Source organism: Cyrtonyx montezumae, unplaced genomic scaffold (assembly GCF_038088225.1).
Source record: "Cyrtonyx montezumae isolate F1298 unplaced genomic scaffold, pur_monq_1.0 scaffold_8, whole genome shotgun sequence".
Taxonomy (NCBI): domain Eukaryota; kingdom Metazoa; phylum Chordata; class Aves; order Galliformes; family Odontophoridae; genus Cyrtonyx; species Cyrtonyx montezumae.
Genome location: NW_027072089.1, coordinates 67,532,569 through 67,552,556, shown reverse-complemented (window position 1 = coordinate 67,552,556; position 19,988 = coordinate 67,532,569). Strand labels below are relative to the sequence as shown.

The 19,988-nt window shown below is 39.3% G+C and overlaps 1 protein-coding gene across 1 annotated transcript in view; it reads left to right on the top strand.

The window, feature by feature from the left end:
• DAP (death associated protein) overlaps window positions 1-15,042 on the top strand; it is a 42,088-nt gene extending 27,046 nt beyond the window's left edge. The window contains exons 3-4 of the mRNA XM_065752066.1: window positions 13,012-13,054; window positions 14,691-15,042. Of these exons, the coding sequence (XP_065608138.1) occupies window positions 13,012-13,054; window positions 14,691-14,810 (163 nt within the window). The 3' untranslated portion in view covers window positions 14,811-15,042. The remainder of the gene's footprint in view (window positions 1-13,011; window positions 13,055-14,690) is intronic.
• The last annotated feature ends 4,946 nt before the right edge of the window (window positions 15,043-19,988 follow it).

Here is a 19,988-nt window from a genome sequence, read left to right as displayed (position 1 = left end):
TGTGGTTTTAAACCACCAGCTCTTCTGCTCTCCCCTCTTTAAACTGTGTGTTCTTGCTCAACTTCTTTTCATATTATCCCCAAGGATTATATCAGATGTTTCTGTTTTGCTGTAGCTCTTTGACAGTGGTTATTCAGGCTAAGTTGCATGTTCTACTGAAAATTCAGAAGTGGTTTCTTGAGGGCAAGTACCCTGCTCAATTGAGACTCTTCACATTTTTCAGAGATAGTGTTTCTATTTAAATTAAGTGAAATGGTGAATACCCAATCCGTTTGGAAACTGTGGCAGGTTACATTAATGCAAAAACCCGGATTTCAAGTCCAAGTTTATAAACTGCTTTTGAAACTGCTGCACTGTGTGTGCAATGATTGAGATGCTGAGTAGGTAGATGTTCCCTAGAGTTTCCAGGATACATAAATACTGCTAATTTACAGCCTCACCTTGCTACGTTAGTATATTGAATTGATACATGACCTGATCCACCTGAAATAATTGAGTCTTGTCATCACAAAGCAAAATTTTCCCGAAGTTCTAAATATGCACGTTGGCTAAAAGTTAAAAAATATATAGTCTGTCAGCCTGGTGTAAAAGTTCTTAATTGATTAGTTCCTCAAGATTACCATACCTAAAAGAAGTGGTAATAACAGGTGGTCAAATTGGTTCATATGCCAAGTGTTAGTGAGATAGCATTAAGTGAAATCAATATGAGAGTCTTTGAGCATTGATTGGTTGCTGAGAAGGTTATCAGAGCTCCTTGCAGAGGGATCTGAACGTGTGCCCGGGTGTATTTTCCAAATGGCTGAGGCTAAGGGTAGATTGAACTTCCTACTTCCATGTTTCTGGCAGAAACAGCATCAAATATGTAATTGTCCTCTTATATGCTGGTGTATGCAATGCTGGATTTTAACAGGCTGCATGTACCTGGCTATGAGTGGTTGGCTTCCCTTTTCCTTTCACTTGCTGACAGGCAGGGTTGTTTGAATGAATTTCCCTTTTGATTTAGTCCTCCGTTATCTTTGTAAGAGATCTGCTACCTATCTGGAGGTAAGGCAGTTTAATTAATACCTGCGGGATGCTAGTCCTCACTTCTGACATTTAGGATTTCCAGTCTCTTGTTGCAGATTTCACCACTCCCCTTATTTTGCTTCAGTGATCCTGTTGCAATCAGCTGTGCTCCACAATACCAGCCTGTTAACTGTCCTCCCAGTTGTTTCCTAACAGAGGCACATGTGAGCTGTGGTAACAAGAAGTGCTTCTCTCAATGTTTCTTCCTGCCCTGTCACTTAACGGTTGTAAAAGGAACTTATCCTTCCACCACCTTCTAAGAAATTCTTTTTGATACTTTTTCAGGAGTGCTGCCAAAGGAGAGGACTTCTCCACCTCTCCCCCACTTCTTCTTTTTCCTTTATTTCTTTTCCTTTTCCCCATTTTTGGCTCTCTCTTCTTGCCTCTACAGTTCCCTATTCTGTACTTCTGCCCACTACTGTATAAATAAATAATATGAGCTATCTGGTCGTTGGAAAGAATGGGTTCTTCTTACTTCCACTCACAGACAGTAGCATATTTGCACATTTCTTTCTGAGCTGTGCATTGTACTTGTATCCCCTCCGTGTTGCACTGTTCTGTGCTTTGCAGCTGAGCTTCATCAGGAACGAAAACAAAACAAAACAGAAACTTTCTTTTCTTGCTTAAAGCTCTTTTTACAGTTTTTCACTTCCCTTGATATGTTACAGTAATGTGAATGAGAACCATTGCTGTAAAACTGGAGGATGTTTCTTTCTTCACAACTGGAGGTACCTAGACAAGATCCCTCTGATAGACAAAAACAAAATTAGGCTTCAGTTTGCAGCTGGCCATTATGTAGCAGCAATAGCACGGCTGTCATCCAGGTGCCTAGGGTAGGTCTCAATGGACTCCTTCTCTATGAAGATTTTAAATAGATACGACAGGAGCCCAATACCCTTCTGTCAATTTTAATGTCATATCAGCAAGAATTCAGAGCAAGTATGCACAAGAGAGGTCTGCCGTCTCTTTTGAATGTGCAGGTTAATAATAGGAATGCCATATCGCTTAATACAACATTTTGCCATAAATGCAGAGGTTGAATATTAGGAAGTGATGTGGTCTTTTGATTAATTAAGGATATTCTCTTTACGTCTGTTCTTTTTGTTTGTATTTTTTTTGTGTTGCTAAAGCCACCACAGTGAATGCATGGGTATTTGATGTGAGAAATGTGCAGACTTGTTTGCGGGTTGAAAGCAGTTTATAAAACATAATCCCAGGAAAGAATGCAAAGGGGTTGTAAGTGAATACAAAGACAAGCTGTAAAGCTATCAGGTATTATTTTGGTGGTTTTTCTTTGTTCTTATGCTGGGCCCATAAACACAGCTATCATGTTTTGACTAAATCTGGTAGTAATCCATGTGTGTTAGAGTGTTTTATTCAATCCCTAACATTGATTTAATTTTCATTGGATGCTAGACCAGCTTTGTTCCTTTTCACTAGCCTTTGCTATTTTACGTTTCCAAATCTGAACAACAAATTCAGATAATATTTTTAATTTTCAGTTAAGTGACAATATAGATTATTTTTAGTGTCTTTTTATTTATTTATTAAGATTTACATGTATTATAAATTAGCGAGCTGGAATTTAGAGTGATAATGGGATGTGAGACCTTCCTCAGATGTACGTATTTCCCTCCATTTGATTTCTACTGTCTCTCTTGCTGTTCACGTTCTTTCATGGTCTGCTTTTCTGGTGCAAGCAAGTTAACCATCTGAATACTTTCTTGGTGTTCTTTGACTTAGCCATCTCCAGCCAGCTATCTATAATTTTTGTCCCTAAGTTTTTGATTAAAAAGAAGAAAGGTAAGATCCAAAATATTCCAGTTCCTCTAAAGTATTTTAAGTCTTCTCTTTTCTGAGGTATTTAGCTGTTTCTATAATGATTCAAATTCAGAAGAGTTCAGCTGTATCAGGCCGTGCCTCATCTTACACTCCAGCCTGCAGCAAAATTTGGTTGCTAGAAGTTCCAAATTCCTGTATTTTTTCTATTTTCATGTGAAGTGATTATGCTGTGAGAGATGTTTCTTTTTTTTTTTTTCTCCAGGAAAGTGCCAGGTTTGAAGCAATGTTATTTAAAGTCGTCACTCTTCTGAAAATAAGTAGTTATTGACAGTTATGAATAAGATCATTTTCTTTCTACTTTGCACAACTTCTGTGCTACCACTAAAAACAAGGAAAATCTACTGGTTTGGGAACTAGCCCCTGGGAGCTAGACTATCAGAGGTAGCTGGAGGTGAAGGGGATGGAGAGAACCTTCTACCAAAATGTGCCATTAAAAATTTCCTCTCGTTCTTGCTTCTGCAGATGTTGAGCTCCCTCTAAGCACGTGCTATTGTAATGAAAACTAAATGGAGATGTTTTATATGGAATTCTTAAACTAGCGTCAGCTTTACTACACAGTTGAGTTTAACTGTGAGTCACAATAGCCTGAAGAGCCTCAGTGGTGGGAAGGGCACAGGAGAATGGTAACAGAACCAAGAGATAAAAAGCGTATTTTTGTAGTAGAAGTGTCTCATATTTACAGAATATTTTTTCAAAATGTGAAAATTGAAAAGAATAAGCTGTCAGTCATGACATATTATGAGAAGTCCTGCACTGTAGTTTTTACAAACGGGCACATGTGGTTGGTAGAAGTTGCACCTATTCTGATAATCACTATTTCTGCTTTTTAATTGTTGGACAATCTCATTCTGGTGTCATACATTCCCATTCATTTTCACAGTGATGTCCTGGGACTCCATTACTCTGTTGACATCTGTACAGAGTGAAAATGACATTCTGAATCAGGAGAGATCTCTGCCTTTGGCTATTGATGGATTTCTAGAAAAGCTATATCCTGTCTCATTAGCAAGTAAAACTAAAGTGCCTGTATGTCCAATTAGACACAGTTATGATCGAAGTGACCCTTTGAGGTGTATGGAAATAAATGTCAAGGGATCTTCTGGAAAAAAAAAAATCTTTTTGGTGTGGGGGGGGTAATCTAATCTACATTGATGCTTAGGTGCAATTTGTTTTTTAAATAAGCAGTACATTCTGCTTAGGACAATTGTCCCTGATTTCAAAGATAAGAAAGCTAATAACTTAATAAGTCGGTTCCTGTAATTGTAACTTCACTTCTTATACTATGCAGGCAGTAGCCAGAGGTACTACCACTGGGCTGATGTTTTGGATAAGCTGTGTTCTTGCTGTGAACACCCTTCAGCTCCAGTCACAGGAGCATGACTGCAGACAGTGCTCTGGCCAGAGCTGTGCTGCCAGGTAGTGGCTGAGGTAGAAGGAGTCATTTTTACAGTGTTTTTATTTCTCTTGTCCTCTGTGTGAAAAAATGTTTGTTCAAGTATAAAATACTATTGCAAACTACTAGTATAAAGTACCAACATTATTGCTGTTGTTTAATAAATGTAAATTCAGCTGAGACTGTGGGTGCTTGTTTTGTTTCCTCTCCTCAAACTGATCTATTTCTCCTGTAAAAAGCAGACCAAAAAGCAGAGCTGTGTACACATCACAAACAGAAAAGGATGTGATCTAACTATGTTATAATGGCTGTTAATAACGTATGTAGAAAGCAGTGTAGCCAAGTGGTTATCTGCCATCCTGCAGGTTCTGTAATGCTTTTTTTTGAGGAAATGATCTGCTTTAGATATTTTAATTGAAGCAATTAAATGCCATCCAAACATGCAGAGCACCAGGGTGTGACAGATCTAACAGACTAAACTAGAAAATTGGCACTAGTTTTTGTTAGATTAACAGAAAAAATCGCTAGTGGTATTGACATGCAGGAGGTTTTAGTTGCTTTATGATTTGTGCATCCCACTTAAATGAATGAGTGCTATTACAGAACTATATTCAGATTAAACAGCACGTTGATCTGTTGTCTGTTTGCACTGTCACAGATTTTATTATCACTTAAAAAGCTGAAACATCTATTTCACGCTGAGTGAAAGTTTACTATCTAAGAACTCTCTTGAAATCCTCTGACTGTAATACTTTAAATCAGGTTGCTATTGATTTCTTCGGGGTCATTTCCCGTGTCTTTCCTCAGTATGAAGTTCCAGTCCTGTTGACATTAGTAGAATGTTTCCAGTTTATTTTAGTAATATCCAGTGTTGACCTTCTGGATTAAATCCTTAAGATAAACACAGAAGAAAGAAACAGTCTGTTCTGTGTTCAGGTGGCTGGGTGCTTCTGGATGAAAAATGAAGATTCTGCCTTACCAACTACTGCAGCTCAGAGCAGGCATAGAAATGGTAGGAGAGGAGCAAGGCTGTTGCTTCCTGGCAGGTCAGTGAAGGTCGCTTGATCTGGAGAGATTCAATTTCTCAAAGTTCACTTAAACATTGAGATGCTGTTGTCTGAATCCCTTCTAGAGAGCTTTGTTCCTTGTCTTTTGTCATACTGAAACACTCACTGGGCTAAGTGGATAGTGTTGGGGTCTTTTTCGGTTGTTTTCTGGTTTGTTTGCTTTTTACTACTAGACGTATGCTACTATGATGAAAAAATGTTTGAATTCGGACTTCTGTTGCTCCTTTATGAGCTGTAAATGCAGGATCAGGTACTTTAAGAATGATTCCTGTGCTTTCTGTGGTTGAATTTCAGATTCCAAGATGTGTTGGTTTCTTGTTCCTGTGACGAGATGTGTTCCTCTAGAAATTCCACTTGCCTCTGGAGGGTAAAGAGAGTTGAGTAAATAACTTCAGAAGGATTTGAACTAAAGTGGAGTCCCTGGCCAATAAACCCAGTTCGTGCAATCTTCAGTACAGGATCTGATACCATGAGAGTGCATTCAGAACCTCCCAAAATGCCCTTGGTTGTTCTGGGAGCTTTTCCAGATACGGAAATGAGCCAAAAAAAGTTGTCATGATCTGTTTTGCTGCAGGGGGAGTAACAAAATGGCTCATTTTCATCTGCATTTGCTTTGGAGAGTTTCACACAAGAGTGGGGTACTACTGCAGAATGGAAACTGCAGAATGTGAAATGTAAAGCAGAGCTAAGGAGGCTTCTTGAAATAGTGCTGTGGATATGGAAGAGGATATATTTATACAAGTGGAGACACATACGTGTATCTGTTGTGTAGTTTGGATTAATAGGAAATGGCATTGCTGTTGTTGAAAGCAGTAGGAAAGTGAAACATGAACGTCTACTGACGTGATTAATGGCCTGAGATATATAAAGGCAAGAGTTAGGTATGGATTCCAGTAGCAGTGTCTGGAACATTCTGAAGTACCACTCTGCATCTGAGACAAAAACAGATTCACCAGAGAGATTTTAGCCTTCCCATTGTACTGTCATGGTGTCTTAGAACAGTGTTGCTGTGATTCTACAATTCCACTCTATCTTTCATGTGCTGGAGAAGGAGGAGAAGGTACAGCAGTGCCACAGCTGGATAGCATGTCCCAAAAGATGAGGTGATGCAGTGCAGGCCCGTAGTCATTCTCAGTGTGGAAGCATGGTACTGTCATGGGAATATACACTGAAATGCACTAGTGTGAAAGACTTGATCCTCTCCTTCGTACTTCTATCTTTGGCCATTTTGCACATGCTTGGAGTCCACTGCACTTAGTTCTTTGTTTTAGAGTTCCCTTAGAGTTGTGTCACGATTAAAACTCGCTTTGTGTCAATTTTCACAGCCCTCATTTTTCCAGTGCAAGAGTTCTAAGTGGGCTGATGCTACAGTTCCTGCCTATGTGAAGTTTGTCACTGATGGTCACTAAATGCTATGTAGTTATTGGGTGGGCAGCTTGGAACCCTAATAAATGAACCAGCAGCTGGGGGATTATGGGCTATTTCTAATTCCTCTGAGTCTGTAGGAAAACTGAAATACGTAAATCTTCATTTTGTGGTCAGAAGGTGGCAAGAAAGAGAAATATACTCTCTGTGCAGCCTGTGCAACAATGCAGCTAAGAGGTGGGAGATAGCTTTCTTAAATAATTTTCTTTTGTGGCTAATGCATGCACTAAAAACAAAGATGAATGAGATGCTGCTGAGATTAATCAGGCCATGTGCTGCAGTGAGTTGTCAGTGGATGTAAGAACAATGAAAGTGAATCAGTCTCTATTAAGTGTAATGAATAGTGATTTGCTATCTCATTAAAAGACCAGGATACCCAATTTGCTTGTATATGAATAGCCAAACAAGTAGTCATTAAAATGCCCTCATAGGGCATTAAGAGCTGCCTTAAAACTTGGATTCGTTTGCATGTATAGAAAGAACAACTGCTTGGCAGAGTGGGAGCTCTCTCATGGAATATACTGGATCACAGACTAATACAGGGAGAAAAGAAAGCTGTTTCTCAAAGCAGTGTCTGTATGTGGATGTATACATATTAAAAATGTACATACCTCATTTCATCAAGAAGGAAGCGTTGCTTCTACTAATTTTATTATTTGCTAGAGCACCTGGATTTTTTGTGAGGTTCTGCACTTACATACACAGTAAGCAGAGGTTCAACAGTGCCATCCTGTGGGTGATCCTAAAGGTTTTGAAGTTATGGCAGATAAATAAATGACCTCAGCAGGATAAATTATCGTAGAATATCAGATACTGCATGTCCCAGTGCAATCAACTAGCTTATTTCCCAATGGTAGTCAGTCAGGCTAATTATTACTTTTCTGTCCAGAAAATTAATAACCTAAATGCATAATAACCAATTGGAAAGTATCTGAGGCAAGCTGATGAGCAGTGTGCTTGTTAGTCTTTCTCTGTTGCTGAGAAATGTGTTTTTAATCATCTTGGTGTGTTTTTAATCATCTCAGACTTCATTTTCGCAGACAAAGCCAAAATTAAAGGCAGCCGTGTAAATTCAGATAAGCACTGCAATGAAGAAGTGTCTGAACATTTTAAAAACGGAATGTAACTGCAACAACCTGAAAGTTAGCTTTAATGTTTTGTAATCAGAATATACGAATTCCCAAGTAACCTTGAAGATTAAGCCGGATGGTTTGAGCAGCTCGCCAAAATGTTTTTAGCTCCAGAAAAAGGAAGGGTAGGATTAAAGTCAGAAGTTTTACTGACTGAAGATGATCAGAATATTTGGAGAAATTTCTGTTCATTGAGTGACTGCTTTGCGTGGGACAAGGTATGAAAAAGACACATTCGGCTCTAATGAGGGAACAGTTGGGGTGGATCGTGCTATTTAATGTTTTTCACTTTGCTTGCCTAAGAGGGTACAATATGTTTACTTGGATTGTTTTAACCTATTTTGACCCAGTGTAGCAAAAAACTTGTACCCATGTAGCTCTATCCTTTTTAAAGTAGATTAGCCTGTTCAAGTGTTTCTGTATTGGGTATCTTGTGTCTGATTGTACCCTGATTTATAGTACTCAGATAATATTTTGGATGGATCAGTTGTATCAAGAAAATAATCTCTTGTGCAGTTTAATTGAAGGCAGAAGGGAAAATGAATTATGAGAGTTTAACCTCTGCACAGAAGAGGTTTCTTCGTAGACCTTGTCACTTTGAGGTTAACTTGAGCCCTAGAGCATCAGCATTCATCTGTCACATTTCTGTCCTGGCATGAATGTGTTTAAGTCCCCTCCTCGAGCTCTTACAATTCATGTGGAGGATACACGTGGTTCTGCTTCCCATTTAGTCAACTCTAAATGTAGGCTCCTGCTCTGAATTGCAAGTTGAGTGATTCTCCCTCATCCAGATCAGAACTGCCACTCAGTCACTGGAAGGTGCCCTCAGCTCAGATCCATCTCGTCAGGTAACACTGGGGTGGGCAGTCTAGGTGCTGCAGACAGGAGAGGGGATGTGTGAATGTGCTGTGCCTTTTCCTATGCTTAGGACCACTCTTAAAAAGCTGGGAATTTGTGTGATCTGTAATAGCATATATTTTATATATATATATATATATATATATATATATATATATATACACATATACACACACCCATATGTATCATTACGTATATAACATATTAGTTAAGGGCTATAAAAATAATGACTTGGAATACTGCTTTATTCAGTTTCTATATTTAAATGGAATTGGATAAATGATCATAATCTGCTTTTTCTGTGGGCTGTAGGAGATTTTGCTGTAATTGTAATGCCATTGTGTTTGTTTTTACTATGTTTCTGTCAGACTCAGGCTCAAACAATCCCTCTAAGGAGAAGACATAAGATTCTAGTATTATTAATGCCTCATTTCACCTAGTTAATGATCTTTTCAAGTATTCCATCTTCTTTGTGATTTACTTGCAATGTCAAATGAAGGTCTTATTTAAGCTTAATATGAAGTAATAAAAATCTTTATTTTATTTGAGTACGGTCAGGATAAATAATCTAGTCAAGATTCTGATGTTAAACAGGTGCAGTTCTTAACAGCATCACACATGTAAAATCAGGGTAAGTTCTTTAAACGATGAAATTTTGACAGATGTGTTCCCTTTCTCTCTGTGTTATAATAAAACAAGTGTTGACTCTGAAAGTGTTGACACGTAATAAGCTGTCTTGGCAAATCTACTGTTGTATTCCTTGTATAGTATCAGCTGTGGATATTATTAAACTATAAATACATGTGTGCATTTAAACCTTAAAAACATTAATGTTTGTAAACAAACACCTTTTTTTTTGTCCCAAAGTAATGTTTTCTTGCTTACTGATGCCTAGACAAAGGAATGCTGTATCTTCAAAACAACATCTGTCAAACCGATTTTCATCAGATTAAGTAGATCCTCAAAGCAACCACTGCAGCTTATGAAATAATAGAAATGTAGGTTGTGCTTTAAAACACCAACAGAATTTGAAGTAATTGATAGTATTTTACAAATGTAGCAATAGTAGTCTGTGCCTATTCTCTATTTTTGTATCTATTTTTGGTAGGCTGTTTGGAATGATAGTGAGTGATGTTGGAATGCCACAACTGCACTAGATGTCCTCGAGTGTGATAATGAAATTATGGTCCTGGCAGCTAAACTGTGTCCAGCAAAGCCAATGATTTGAGAATCTGTCAGTAGAGATTGAATTTATTGTGAAGAAGTTCATCTGTAAAACGATTTTTCTCATTAAAAATGAAATTGAAGCTTGAATCAATGACTGATTATCCAGGCCATTCTTTGATCAGTTGGATTCCTCATTAGTATAGATGTGTGATTAGATATGCTGTAGCCTGATGCTGCTTCTGTGTATCATTCAAGGTAATCAATAATATTAAAATTTTACAGTTTTTCTGAGACATTATAATCAAAATAAGGAAAATGCCAGTGGCCTTAGCATAGAACATAAATAGAGATACACTCAGTCACTCATATTTCTGGCCAGCCTGCTGTCTTTTTACCTGCTAAGGGGTAATTAACATATGAAAACTAACTTGCTGATCAGATGATGTTTCTTCTGTAGGAGTGAAATGTTCACGTTTGCCTTTGTGATCAGCTCTCTCCAGAGATGAGGCCTCATTGCAGTTCTTATTGAGCATGGTTACTCAGGTCAGCCAGAAAGGAGTAACAGAAGTCCTTGAGGTTGAAGTCAGATTAGCATTCCCAGTAGTGCTTCACTGTGAAAGTTGCAAACCCAGCGTACAGCAAGAGTCTGATCAGAAAGCCAGGAAGAGGACAAATGAGGGTGGAATTCAGACATAGAATGGCTTGGGTTGGAAGGGACCTCAAGGGTCATGTTCCAGCCCTCCTGCTACAGACAGGTTTGCCAGCCATTAGGTCAAGTGCACAACCAGATTGCCCAGGGTTTCATCTAACATCTCCAGGGATGGGGCATCCTCTCTGGCAACCCGTTCCAGCACCTCACCACTCAGTAAGAAACCTCGTCAACATCTAATCTAGATCTCCCTTCCTTTAGTATAAAATCATTTGCTTTGTTGAACCTTATTAGCAAGTAGTGTTCAAGTCTGTCCCAAGCAAGTCTGGATGTGGATATTCTGGTTTCCAAATGGGTTGGTTTTTCCCTGATTGTCAGTGAATTGCCCTAAAATGTTATGTGTTAACTTTGGGCAAGCTTAGTGTGAGGCATTTTGGTGGATCTAATTGCTGTCTTAGAATGCAGTGCAATTAAAGACAGTCCAAGAATCAACTGCCTGTGCACAAGTTTAAATATGTTGTTTCATGATGGAGTTCTAGTTAAATTCTTTATGGGAAAGAGCTTTTACCCGGAAAACGGTATTACTGATTTTTGTCTTTATAGAGATAGGCCAACTACATCTGCTGTACTGCATGAAGCGTAGAACTCTGACAGGCTTTTATTTGTGCTTATTATGAAAATGATCCCTAAAGGACCTTCAGCCTACTTCCTTAGACAAAAGAATTATGCAAGTAAGTGAAAAATAAGTGCAGAAACTTAACCAAATATTCTAACTCCATCCAACTTAGTGCGTACCCAGGGAACTTAGCACGTGTAAGCTCAGTCCTTTGAATGTTAACAGCTTGACATTTCTAAATAGGAGACCAGAGTTCCTGAGGAGACTTAAAATTTGCAGTGGGAAAAGCTCCTTGAAACAGCCATTATGCTACAGCCGTTACGCTTTTGGGTTTTATTTTTGGCCAAAACCATGGAACATTCAATTTGCACGGAACTTAGAGCAGATAATGCAGTATGGTGGTAGACAGACAAGCCTTAACACGTTCAGCATATGCAGGCTGTTTTTAGGAAATGTTGATTTGAATTCCACGCATCATGCAGGCATAGTGAACACTCAAGTATTACTGTAGGAATATAGGAAAAAATCCATCTGATTTGAATTTCTCACTATCCAGTACTGTTAATAATGTGATGCCAAACAAATAACTATTTCTCTGAGTGTGATTAAAGCCAGATTCCATGTATAATTGAAGAAGAACTAGCTGCATGTTGTTTCTCCATTTCTTGTTCATTTCCCATATAATAACATTGTGTTAGTTCATGAATGGGACCCACAGCCACTGCAGTACGTCTGTATTTTGTTAGAGTTGTTCCTTCCACTTTGTTACTCATCTTACAGTGTTTCTCATCCGGACTGTAATGTACTAATTGGCTCAGCAAAATCAGGATAAAATGAAAGCATTTTGCTATTGATCTTTGCTTCTTATTAGTTTATACTGGCAGAAAATTGGATCAAAGAAGTGCTAATACAGCTATCAAAATACTTTTCCTCATTGCAGCAAATACTACTGATACTCTTAAATGGAAGTATTTTAAAGCTGAAATTCCTTTCTGTTTTCCCTTTTTTTAATCATGTCTTGCTAACTTGTTAAAACTTTGAAGGGCAGTGATGAATCTTGTTAAGTAACTAGCGTGCTCAGAGACTCCAGCGATGCCGTGACTTAATCAGTACAGCCGTGGGCCTGGGAATCTAATCTGGTGTGTTGGTTTCAGAGTCTAATCCTACTGTTGGGGCTGGCTCTGTTGATGTGAGTGGAAGTCCGCAAGTGAAAAAGTGGGGCAGGCTTTGTTTTGTTGATTGTTGTGTTGTTGTTTTTTTTAACATTTGTTTTATTACCTTATTCTCCTTCTGTGTAATAGAATAGATAAATATCTGCTTGAAAGGCTGTGATTTAAAGTACTGGGTTTTGGTTTTTTTAAGACTCGGAATCTTGTTTTATTTCATGTGACAGCAGTAGATTTACTCCAACAAGAATTTTCATTGTTTATCACAGTACAAATATACTAGGTCTAAAGCATACTGCTGGCAGCTTATAGATAAAATTTGAGGATTAATAAGCCAATGCAAACAAACCAAGACTCAAGACTAAGAAAGGAACACAGAGCTGTTGGACTAGCTATTTACTTCTGTCAGTTTATGTGGAGTAATTGCAGCCCACACCTGCAGGTCTGTATCAGTGTTCTCAGCTGCACTAACTGGTAGTAAAGCAAAATTCATTTGAAGAGGAAATTTATCTCATTTATTTGAAACATTGATTGTCAAAAATGCCTTTTTTTTTTCATTTGTACAGGTGATGTGCTTTTCATTTTTACCTTCTAAATATGTTGTACAATTGATCACTCTTATTTTTTTTTCAGCCCACCTAAACCAACAGTGTTCATCTCTGGTGTGATAGCAAGGGTAAGATTACCATTAAATTTCTTTTCATCATAGAAATACGATTGTTGGCTTTTTGGAATTATCACTGATCAGAGCAGAAGTAATCTTTTTCATTCCCAAAGCACTTCTACGACAGAAGTCTTCATGTTTTGTGTGTTTAAGTCTCTTTGAGCATTCTTCTTGGTTGTTTTCTTCTTGGTGTGTGACATTGAAATTATTTATTGAAAATGCTTCTGCCATTTTACTTTGAACTTCAGCACTTAAAGCTTATTTGATCTTCTTTTCATATCTAAGCTAGATATTACAGCATTGATTTTCTTTGAAAGCAGTTGCATTTAAGTCTGCCGCTGTAGTGTGATCTGTGAGCAGGGCTTCTGCCAGCAATGGTATGTGTCTGAAGGCACTGAGCTGCTATGTGTGCCTTGGGGTATGTAGAACCACAGCAGCAAGCAAGACCTGGATATCCATAAGCTAAGTCAGTAGTACTAACTAACTGTTAATTGTCTGATCAGTAATTCCTTCCTTGTGCATTGTGACAGGGCTTTAGTCTTGCTGGTTATCACTGGGGTGCATGGTATGGTTCACCCATCTACTCACAGGTTGTAGAAAGAGCTGCTTTTACGTCGTCTGTCTGGGACAACAGGTGCGAGGTGCCAGGGAAATATGTAAAAGAAAGATAAACATCATCAGCATCAAGGAGAGAGAAGGGGGAAAATGTCAAGTCTGAGAAGAACAGATCTTTGAAAAGTAGAGGCAGCTTGGAGTATTGTACAAAAGGAAAAAAAAAAAGTTCAATGCTAACCTGGTGATCAAGATTTAAAAAAAAATGCTGTCAGAATGGAATGGAAGAAATTGGAGTAGGTTGGAGTGGGATCAGATGAGAAACAAGCAGTCTGAGGCATCTGCTTTGTGCAAAATACCTCTGTAACACTGTCACCCTCTGAACTTGGGGAATACAGGCTGTTCTGGCTTGTGTCTGTCCCAGCTTCTAAGCAGGGAAGTTGAGGTGCTGTTCTCAGTCATCGAGCCATCGGTGGTAGCTGTTTCCCACTACTTCTTGAAAAGCACACTGTACTAGTCCTAGAAAAGACAGTTCTAAGTCAGTGCCATAGATGTTACATGTGAGCTGATACTGTAGAACAGCAGAAAGGGAGCAGCAGACCTCCTTATAAGAGAAAGTTAAAAGGTAGGCAGCTTGAAGATTGGAGTCAAGAGTAGTTTTAGGTACTGCCTTTCTTCCTACAGAACTAGTGTTTGTGCAGTTGGTTTTCCTGTGCAGGTACTTCTTCTAGCTGCCTTGGAGTATTTGTAAAATAGTTCCTCTGTTTTATTGCATTGTTTTCAAACAAATACATCAAGTAGATCTGCCCAAACAGAGCCGGTGGCAGTGAGTTAAGACAAGGAGCTATCAGTGCTGAAGAGAAAATGTTCATTTTTTTTCCCCTCCTGTCGCTTTAAGATACTGCATTTTTTGGTGCTGTGTATAACTGGAAGAAGTTAGATTTGTGCAAATGAAATTTTGAAGTTGCCTGCAATAATGGCAAGATGGTATGTGTGCGTGTGTGTGGGGGGGGGGCTTGAGAGAATATGCAGCACTATTCTGGAATATACACTTCTACTATTTCTTAAGTTTTTCCTGATGTGTTTTTTCAAACAGGGTGATAAGGATTTCCCTCCAGCAGCTGCTCAGGTGGCTCATCAGAAACCACATCCTTCAGTGGAAAAGCTTCCTCACCCTCAACATGTCAAACAGCACATCCACCAACCTCGCAAGTGAGCTCGCCACCACGATCTCAGCCTAACTGCCATCAGTGAATATGTTTTCTAGAGAAGACATAGACCCTTCATGGTTCACGCTATCAAATCAGTGATATCGACCTCTGAAATCATATCCTGTCCTGTTCTTTTACTTCAGTTCCCAGGGGTTAATAAGAACAAAGACATTATTGAGTTGATATACCAAATGGAAAATTTTCCCTTTTCTACTAAGTATTTGCTAATCAAGGGTGTTCTTTTTACAGAGACTGTCTCATTGACAAGATGAAAATTACAGTTAAGATTAGTGAGCTTAAAATGTGTGCTTTTAGTTCTGGCATTGCAGTAGCAGATAGTTAATGTAGTTTTGATGCTAAACCAGTAGAGAACATCCCCTTTGTACTGGTACTTTTGTTACCTGGAGGGAATATGTTGTGTTGAAACAGTAATTAGTGATTGCCTTGAATACACAGTGTTGCAGTCTTCGGTATCCTGAGATGTTAGATCTCAGGTGGGCAGAAATCCAGCTGAATCTTTTTTGACACCCCTTTGCACACCTAGTCTTGATGAAGTTCCTTTGTGCAAGGTCTGCATGAGTGAGAAGTAGTAAAGAGTTATAATCATGCTGCTATGTTCTCTCAGGCCTGTTCTTTTGAGGTGATGATTTCTCAATTCCAGTAACAAATTGAAGGAGTTCAGGACCTTCTAGGAGTTAACTTACTTAAACTGGAAGACAATCTGTTTTCTTTTTTGAATACTTTTTACACTGTTACCGTGTTTAACATTGAGCCAAGCTCTGTTATGCATCTACTTTTAATTTAAATTACTATTGTTGTAGGGAATAAAAGTCACTTTTCAGGTAGAGCATTTGGATTAGGTTAGGCCACATAGATACATATTCCAATTACATAGTTTGAAATAAAAAAAAAAAAAGAGAAGCTCAATCCAATTCCTTCTTCATCTCTTGAAAACCCAGGAAAGTAAGTCATTTTTTGAAACATTCCACCTACATTTTTAAAATGTACTTCTGTTTTTAACTGACAATAAGTACAGTACAGGTTTTAGTCCCTGTGAGTTTAATAAACTTCTACCAGTCTCAAAAAAATGTGTACAAGAGCAAAGAGCAGTGAAACACAGCCCATCTCAGAAGTGGAATAACTGACTTCATGTGGGTGAACGGGACCTGGTACGTCCATCTATTCCTAGGCTTGAAATGCAAAGGGTGTACTACAAAAGATAGGCATGGGTGCATTGATCGTGCACCAAGGAAGGGACCTGCAACCTTTGTATGAAGTCCTTATTTTCAATTTCATTAGATAACTGTACTTGCCTTAAGGAGTGAGTGGTGTTTATAAGAATTGATCTGCATTAGAATATGCATATTTTTTTAATTATGCTTTCTGTTTCCGATGTTGGTACTTCTGAGGCCTTGTTCGTAGCTGCTTATGAGTATACAAGCAATTCACATGTGGGTAACTTAGCTATAGAGGTAGAACTGTTGAAGCTCATGGAACGTATTTAGGAGTAATTAAGCAGCAGATTCAGGACAGAGAGCCCATCATCTCATTGATATTGCAGCCAGTTGTTGTCAGTGTGCTGCATCAGCAGATGGTCATGGCCACTTGATGCTGGTAGCTGCTGGCTCAAGAATGGTGGCATTCAGCTCTCCTGTTTCTACACCTGAAGCAATGTGTAGACTAACTGCAATCAAAACAGTAGAGCATACGTATGACATGATGCTTTCTACCAGCATTTCAAGACAGTCTAGACAACCTGAATTGCTTTTGACTCCATGACTGTAGTGGACAGCTAAAGATACTTCAGAATAGCTGCACACTCAACTCAGGTGCAGCTGTGTGTTTCTACCTTATTCAAGCAGCTCCACATTTCCAGCTTTTGAGTTAGAAACAACTGCTCTTGGCTGTCAACATGATACATACAGCATATATAGGCGGTATCAGAATCTTGTCTTTAATTACTTAGATGAGGTATATAAGTTTGTATAACAAAGTATGATTTTTCAAGATACCTTCAGTCACTTTTAGAGTGCAGCATTTCTTATATGGCTAGAAAATGTCTCTGTATGAAAGCATATTATATATGGTTGGAAGATATCCATGTTTATGCATAGCTGTTCTTACCAATGTGTTATCTTGCTGAAAATAAAGAATCATCATTGGTCATCTGGATTGCCTGCTGATTATTAATACTTTCTAAGTAAATAAGTATGTCATAGTAATGTACAAGCACAGCCTATGTTCAAGTGTTACATTAAATGACTGCAAAAGAGTCATTCTGAAGTTCTCACTGTGGCAGTAATGCAACAGTAGAACCTGAGGTTGTGTATCAACGTCACATTTAATAGCTGGTGACAGTTCTTAGGAAGTTTCATGACAGTGAGGAGACTTGTTGGGTTCTGTCAATGGAAAGTGAGCTACTATCTTCCACTATGAAATTGGAGAGCCCCACATGGTCTAGATGAAGCTATAGAATCCAAGTCTCATGATACATCTGTACAGTAAGGGAAATGAGACTTGAGTGTGATGTCTGGCATGTCATTGATAGAGTTGTTCCTGACTACTCCGGGCTGTTTTCTGCAGTGTAATGTTGTAATGGCATAACGTGATGGAAAGCACAGCAGTAACAGCTGAGTGGCACGATCCTAGGCTACAGCAAAGGAGAACAAGCCCAAAAGCTGCAGCAGTGGATGCAGAAACAAAAGAAAAACTGCTTACCTTTGGGAGTGACCCAGCTTACTATTACAGCCACCCAGTATACCACAAAGCTTTGTACAATTTGCCCTTTGCAGTGTAGGTTCCCTCATGGGCCACTACTTGGTGGTTCTCCTGGAGACACATAGTTGCTTGGACCAGGGAAGTCTCAGCTTGCATTCTATCAGTCCTACGCAGCCCACTGTCAGGTGTCACACTGATCTTACGGTGACATTGGAGCATTTTGATGTCATGTTGCTCCTTTCAGTGATCCTGTGGACTCAAGACTCACAGGGAGTGGCATAGATGTTCCAAAGGTACCAGAGGGGATAGGTCTGCCCTCCACAGCAAGATACAGGCCACATTCCTGTCGTGAGTCAACACTGGGGTACGTCATAGCAATCTGTACCTTTGGCCCAGCATCCAAAGCTGCATAACTATTATCAGGTGCCAAAGGGGGAGTGGTCCTGATTTGCCACAGGGACATGATTAAGGTCCCTTAATTTTCATTGCCAATTTGGAGTCTTAACCCTATAAGAAGTGCCTTTAATCTGAATCCTAAGAGGAGAGGCCCATGTCGTAGCATCTCAAAAGCACTGAGTCTGCCATCTCTAGGCATCTCATTCAGGTCCCACAGGGTTTTGCAGAGTCTCTTTTTCCACCCCTGCAGGAACTGAAAGAGTTTCTTCAGGGCAGCCTGAAGAATACCATTATAGCTTTCAAAAAGGCCTGCTCCCTTTGGGTTATATGGCAGGTGGAATCACCACTCAGTGCTGTTTCCTTCTGCCCAGCACCGTATGGATTCTCCATAATCCACTGTCACTTGCCACGTGCTGTCTGACTTCCATACTGGCCATATTGGAATTCTTATGGGTTATAAGTTGTTTGGCCATGTAATCCTGCACATTGCCATTATCCATGGAATTATGGAAGGGTTTTCTTCACTATGCATTACCATCACATACTATCCCTGTCTGTGGGACAGATATGTGGTAACAAGTGCCAGTTAGGAAACCACAGGCCCATTAATTACCACACTTCCAGCCCCATGCCTCATAATCTAAAAAAAACAGGCTGGTAAGCTCCCTGGGTCTTTGTTTAAATTGCTGTGACAGACCCACGAGTTTGGCAGCTGTGCATAGACATGCTGTTACATGTAGTGTGGTGTAGGCAGGGAGCCACTCTTCAGGTGACAGCCCTGCTGTTCTATCCCAATTTACATCTTTTGAGTAATTACCAGTCTTACTTCTAGAGGATTAAGATTTCTGAGAACCTCAGATCCTCTAGTTGGATTTTAGTCTGCTTGGCTTCCTTTTTATCCCTAGATTCAACTGGGATCCTGCTGATCTAAATCCTTTCACCCTTCATAATGATACAGGTCTTCATTTCAGAGAAGTTCCATTTGAAGGTGAGGCAGTTTGCCCCCTCAGAGATATAATTTTGTTTACCAGCTGCCTAATGCAGGCTTTTAAGAGCTTACTTTGATCTTTCGATTCTTCCTCAGAAAAACAATAAGCATTAATAGTTAGCAGCAGCAGCCATGCTATAGGGAGATGCTGTTTTTACCCTTCCCTCAGTTGTCAAAAAACATTGGCCTAATGCAGTAAGCGGCACAATCCTAGGCTAAAGCAAACAGTCCCAAATACAGCGGCCACAGATGCAGAAAGAATGAAAAACTACTTACTTAAGAGAAGCTAACAGCAAGTAGGAGATCTTCGGTGAGATATCCTTATTACTCCCCTGCCAACCCTTAAATGAGGTCTGGAAGGGGTGGATCCTGGCTCCACCCTTTCTGATCACTCAGGTACATTGCATACACCTGAGCTCCCCTGGGTCTTGCCCTCCCACCAGGTGCTCAAACACTGCTTCAGGCCATGACTTTGCATTTCCACTATATGCAGTTATTAGTAATTAGTTTATTTACTTCTCCTTTCAACAGTATAATTTATCTATTTTTCGGTGGATGGCCTGAGACAGAAGTCTTGTGCTTTTATTTGTGGATCAGCACATGCTGCTGGCTTTTCAGTGAAAATATTCACAACAATCTGTTTCGTTTCAGTCTGAGTCAAATTCCTTTGCACTCTTCCCTCAAAAGAAGACACTGAAATGTGGTTTACACACAAGGGGTTGCAGCTAACGTTGTCTGCTCTATCAGTAAAAGAGGAATCCATGTTGCGTTGACCAGAGTAGTCTAGAAGGGCATAGAGTGAGTCAGGTCCACAGTGGTAAAAAATCATCAGACTTCCTCAGCAGAGGAGGTAAAATAATATACATTGTCACTGCAGCCTCTGTAAGTGCTGTGTATGTATTACACGTAATTATTAAAGCTCCTTAAATTGATATCCTATTGAATTCCTTTTTTTTTTTTCCTCTCAAAATTTCTTTGTCACTCCTCTGGCGTGCACAAGTTCTGTTTTCGGAAGATGGAAGGTTGTATTTTGCTTGTTGCTGTGTTCTTGGGTCTCCTTCAAGAACATGTGTTTGTTGGT